This window comes from Helianthus annuus, chromosome 4, assembly GCF_002127325.2.
Source record: "Helianthus annuus cultivar XRQ/B chromosome 4, HanXRQr2.0-SUNRISE, whole genome shotgun sequence".
Taxonomy (NCBI): domain Eukaryota; kingdom Viridiplantae; phylum Streptophyta; class Magnoliopsida; order Asterales; family Asteraceae; genus Helianthus; species Helianthus annuus.
The window spans coordinates 195,858,530-195,864,652 of record NC_035436.2 but is presented as its reverse complement, the minus strand read 5'-3'; the positions used below and the strand labels follow the sequence as shown (position 1 = coordinate 195,864,652).

At 42.9% G+C, this 6,123-nt stretch overlaps 1 protein-coding gene across 1 annotated transcript; it reads right to left on the bottom strand.

Annotated features, from left to right (window-relative positions):
• Nucleotides 1-3,241: 3,241 nt before the first annotated feature.
• On the bottom strand, nt 3,242-4,228 carry LOC110934112. The gene has a single exon (XM_022177302.1). It carries the CDS (start codon nt 4,226-4,228, stop codon nt 3,242-3,244), a length of 987 nt encoding a protein of 328 aa, XP_022032994.1.
• Between the last annotated feature and the right edge of the window lie 1,895 nt (nt 4,229-6,123).

The window sequence follows — 6,123 nt, the reverse complement described above, 5'->3', positions numbered from 1 at the left end:
CAATAGATAACAACGAAGCCTTCCAAAGAGAGAGCCTTTTTTCAAAAATATCGTAAACCGGTCTCCAATTGTTGATGCGGTTCATATTAGCACCGACAGTAAGACCTAAATATTTAAAAGGAACCGATTCAGCCATGCAACCGATCCAATTCGCCATCTCCTCGACCTCCTCAAAATTAACGCCAATGCCAAAATTCTAGACTTACTAAGATTGATTCTAAGGCCCGAACATGCATGAAAACACCGCAAAATCCTAATAACATTCACAATATTGTCTTTATCCCATTCCCCCATGATCATAGCATCGTCTGCGTAGAATAAATGAGAAACCCGTATTTCATTACCTGGAAGGCTAATACCATGGAAAACATTAGCCTCACAAGCCCTGTCAAATAAACAAGAAACAACCTCCATAACTACCACAAAAAGAAAAGGAGAAATAGGGTCTCCATGTCTCATTCCTTTATCAGCAGCGGAACTCGAAGGTAGGCGAACCATTCACCAAAACAGAAGCTCTAGCCGAGGCCAGAATGCCCGAAATCCAGTCACACCACCTCTTACCCAAACCCATTTGTTGAAGAATATCTAAGACAAAACCCCAATTCACATTATCATACGCTTTGTCGAAATCGACTTTGAGAAAGAATACCTGTTTCTTATTTTTTCTGGACCACGAAAGCAGCTCGTTGATGATTAACGACCCATCTAAAATGAACCTACCCCTGAGAAAGGCCGATTGGGAGTTGGAAATCACCTCATTGAGAGCCGGTTTAAGCCTATTCGCAAGGACCTTGGAAACCACTTTATTGATAACTCCGACGAGACTAATCGGACGATAATCACCCAATCCCAAAGGCTCTCTAGTCTTCGGAATCAAAACGTCGAGCCACAACCCTTACTTAACTTACCGGTCTCGAAAAAGGCGTCCAAATATTGTAGAAGTCGTTCTCAAAAAGATCCCAGAAACGAGTAAAAACGGAAATTAAAGCCATCGGGACCGGGAGCCCGATCTTTTCCGCAATCGAAAACCGCCGCTTTATTCTCTTCCTTAGAAAAACGAATCTCTAAATTGGCCGCCATAGACAAAGGAACCTGTCTCAACTGAGGGCAAACCATACGAGGCCGACTAACACAATCCTCCACAAACTTGTCTCTAAAGAAACGAAAGACCTCATTTTTAACCAGCGACGGTTTGGATAACCAAACACCATTCACTTCAATACCATGAATAGTGTTGCTTGCTTTCCTGCAATTAATCATAGCATGAAAAAACTTCGAATTTTCGTCACCTTCCTTCGCCCATTTCAATCTAGATCTCTGCCTCAGATCCATGACTTTGGCCTCTTCCGCTTCACAAATTATCTTTTTATTTTCAAAGTAAATCCACTCATCTTCCTCCGAGAAATCTCTAATATCAAGGGTAGCTTCTAAGACATTATTTTCTTCTTTTGCTGCCTCCACCTCCTCTCCAACCTTTCTAATCATATCTTCCTTCCAAACTCTCAATCGGTCCCTTATGAAGCTCAGTTTTTTTAAAAAAGACAACTCTGGGCTGCAATCAACCGAAAGGAACTCACTAGCAGCCTTAGAAACAACCTCGTCGAAGCCCTGTTTACCGAACTAGGAGTTGAAAACCCTAAATGGCAGAGGCCCGAAATTCTTATATTGACACACCAGAAGAATAGGGTTATGGTTGGACCAAAGTCTAGGCTACACAACAACACGCTGTTGGCCAAGAATTAAAGAACTCTGCATTCGCTAAGAAATGGTCAAGCTTACTTAGTTTGTTACCATTATCTGAGCAAAACGTGAACACCCGGCCTCTCATGTTATACTCAATCAAACCCGATTCGAAAATAAAATCATTGAAATTGTTGGCACAATTTTGTTTAAATGAACAATTCCTCCTCTCTTCTCTAAACCGAACCGCGTTAAAATCGCCCGAAATAACCCACAATCCATCATTAGAATCAATAATTAATTTCAGCTCCTCCCACAACGTCTTCTTTGCCGAAATCCCTTGGGGAGCATACAATTTAGGACGTTAATAATTGACTCGAATCCCACTAATTTTCCTCTAATATGAAGGTAGTGTCTACTCTTCGAACCACCAGATTGACTAAATAAGTTACCATCCCAAATACAGATCAAACCCCCCGACTGCCCGGCTGACTCCACATAATCCATACCAAAATTATTGTTACCCCAAAAATTAGCAATTTCCCGACGAGACAAATTGGAAGAATTGGATTCTTGAAGGGAAAGGAAAGAGATACTAAACTCAGAGATCAGACTTTTTACCCAATTAGACTTATTCGATCCCCCAATACCCCTAATATTCAGAGAAATCATATTCATGATGAAACCACATTAATACCTTTGGAAATCGAGTTCCTTAGGAGCTCATGATGGCCGCTGATGTCGATACCAATCTTCGAACTGACACAATAGTATCGACAATTTCTTTCTCAACCTCTGCTGAAACCGGCTCTCCATCACCCTTGAGACAACCTCCTCCTTCTCCATCCGTTGTTTGAAACTCCTCCACGGAATTATCCACCACCTCCTCCGGCACCGCATTCTCAGAAGAAGCCGAATTATTCAGATCGAAGAAAAATTGTTCGAAGCCTTTGTCTGATCTGTCGCCCCCATTTGCCTCTGTTCTCACTTGACTACCATTATTACAACCATCTTCCATCAAAGATCTTGATCTCTTCTTGGGTCTCATATCCGCGTCAGTATTAGCAGTCTCAACGGAGCAATTTTTGGGCCTAATAAAATTGGAAGAAACCTTTCTAACCTTGTTGGGCTTAACGCAAATGGGCTTCCCAATATTAAATCTTAACGAGCCATCTAAGCCCGAGTCCCCCACCAAAAAGTTGTTGGGACCGACATTGACATTAAAAAAAAGAGTCCTGTCCCATAATATTATTAAACTGGTCCTCATATAATCCTTGGAAACAAAAACGCCGCCATCCTTCTCTTTCTGCATGGGAGCATGCACGTACCCGGGCGACCCTTGAATCTCCTTAGACTTATCATCTTCCTCAGCGGGGACATCTCCTAACTCTTCATCTTCCTTATCTCCCCCCCCCCCCCCCGCGATTCTCCGATATGGATTAATCCTGAACCACCACATTACCCCCCCAATTCCGAAGAAGCCGCCACTGAATCCTCATCGTCATCAAGGAAATCAGGAATCCAAAGATCGTTCTCTTCGATTACCCAGAATTTGTATCTTTTATCCTACCAACTTAGGGTTAAGGACCCCATTAATTTTATTACCCGTGTCAATTAAAATCCCCAGACGATCAAACGTGAGATCCCCGTTTGTTTCGAGGAACTGAGAAGGTTGAACCACCTTGCCATACCTACTACCGATCATATTGAAGACCCTTCTCGAGACAAAATGAGGTGGTACACCGCGAATGTTGATCCATGCCAGCCGTTCGAAAGGCAAGGACTGTCCTAACCACGGGGATAACGCAGAGAACCAACGAATCCAGACCTCTTTCGCCTCTAACAGTCTTTTTGTAACATCCCCATCCTCAAACGAAATTAATACTGACAGCCCACCTAAATACTGAAGCGAAGCACCTTCAAAACCCGCTACCTTTAGAGGCGAATTGAGAAACCTTAATTCATCGAAACCTAGCATACGGCCAACCACAGCTTTCCCGGAAAGGTTTGACAGGGAAAAAATAGACGGATCAACGACCACCGCATCCTCGTTCCAATCCGAATAGGATTTATTAGTAAGGATATCCAGAAACGAGACCCCCTTCTTGACTGGGTTTGATCCACTAACCTTAGGAAATCCCGCCTGAACTCTCACATGCCCAGCATTCGCCACCTTAGATTTCCCCCCATTCACTACATCAGACCTGGGAGCCCCGCTCTCTTTCGCAAATAAAGCCACATTAATCATCAACTTATTGCCCCCCAATTTAACTTTAGAAATGTTGTTCTTCAGCTCTTCCACATCCCTAACATCTTTGAAGCTGACAAATCCAAATATCCTACCGTCCTTATCTTTCTTCTTGGCAATAAACGCACCCGCAATCACCCCGAAATCTCTAAACACATTGGCCAAATCCCACGGACGGCAGCCTTGAGGGATATTGGTCACGAAAAATTTGGTGGCCCCTGGATTGAAACCGACAGTAGCCGCCCCTTTACCTCTACGACTTCTGTTCTGTATCTCCCATGAATCATCCTCTGTTTCCATGACAAACGACGCCGGAGAGAATCTAAACCCGGAACAGCGAATGGAAGATCTGGACCACCAGGATAGAGAGGAAGGAAGGACAAAACCCTCAGAGAAAGAGAAGGTCAGGAGGTTCCTCACTCGCTATACCGGTATCTTTCCCTTCGTCGAGCTGCCAGCGTTAAGGATATCTTAAGAACCTAGGAGAACACCGAATCCCGGGCGGTGAATGGGAGAGTTGAGATCGAGTTAGGATGGAAGGTCAAGCCGGAATAAGCGACCTCGCACAATAACCCGAGACTTTCCTCTCCGTCGAACCTCCCGTCGATCGGAAGATGAAAGGGCAAGGGCAGAGAGACTGAGCACGACTATAATCGGGTTGTTGATATAATTATGTGAACTCGTTACTTTGAGTGAGGGTAAGGATACAAGATCAACACCTGATAGTAGTGGAGACCATAGCAGCGAATGCGACCAGGGCCGTTGCAACGTTTTTGTAGACCCTAAGTGAACTATGAAGTGGAGGCCCTTTGGCATAACATATAGAGATTAATAGAAAAATTAGCTGCTAAAGTTGACCTACGTTGAGTAATTACCCTAATTTTGCCCATAAATTATCCTCCAATCCCAACAGACCCGACACAGTGAGTGATTACCGTTAGTGATAGCCTAGAAAATCGAAAGAGCAGGTTATGATGGGAAGTGGGAACGACGACTGCGGCTCAATTTTAGGGATTTTAGGCGCTAATTCGCCGAATTCGGATGAGGTCGAGTAGTCGATTGTTGTTGCAGACTGCAGTTATGTCTGTGGTTTAATTTCAAAATTAGGTCTTGAATGATGCCTTTTTTTCCTAAACAATTTTTATTTGTGCAACTTTATTAAAAAACATGGTTTAGTTTTGCTTTTATTTGAGTCCGATACATATACAATGTATAAAACTTTACTAAAAACTGGAGGCATTTGATTTTGGTGGCCCTAGGCCTGTGTCTAGATTGGTAAGCCTAACGGACCGGCCCTGAATGCGATATTAATGTTGTCGTGATAATGATGGCAACCACTGCAGTGGGGGTCAATCAGCAATGGTGGACGACAACAAATCTGAAGATCTCATCTATGGGTTTTGGTTGACTAAGTAGAAATCAAGATAGTGAAAAACTGTCCGAGTGGCACCTAAGAACAACTAGTTCAACTCTTCGTTAGAGAGTGATACGATCCAAATCCCCAAGTGACAGCATTATGTTAGCTCGAAAATGGATATAATAATATACCATTATTGTTTTTACTTAATGAAGGTGAGGTTTGTTAATTTTGTATACTTATAAAAATTAAAGACTTAAATGGTGTTTAAGAATGTGTGGTGAGAAACTATGATTTAAAAAAAAAAAAAATTCAAGCATGTGTCGAGCCATAACGATGAGCATGGCTAATGATGTGGGTTAGGTGATCCAAGTTTAGGGAAATGGAAAAAAAATTGACCAACTACTTGAAATTTGAAATAATAAAATTTTTCAAACTACACAGCATTAGCAATCGCTCTCTAGAATCTGAACCGTCGCCGGAAAACTTGGCGGTGAGTGTCTCATCGAAATAGCGTGTGAGGTCCCGTTTCCTTCTCCTTGAAAGATCCGGTTGTACCTTGCCTTCTATCTGGATTCGGCATCTTCATTTCGCCTCCGGAACGGTTGTCTCGTTGATTTTGGTCCGCTACATCCTCTACCCTCAGTTTCCCGCAGTGGTTTTCTTGATTTCTTCGGGGCTTAGTGGGTCTGATATTGATCGCGGCTATCTGTGTATAGTTTAGCTAGATCGATTCGAATTCCATTAACACCTTTAGGGTCAGGGAGCCTCTGATTCGTTTGTTGATTTTTTGAGGGTTTGGGGGTTAGCGAAAAGTTTTTTTTTTTTTTTGTCCTAC

What these genes read in the sequence shown, in the direction of transcription:
- LOC110934112 (XM_022177302.1), bottom strand. Translation starts at nt 4,228, where the DNA reads ATGGAAACAGAGGATGATTCATGGGAGATACAGAACAGAAGTCGTAGA.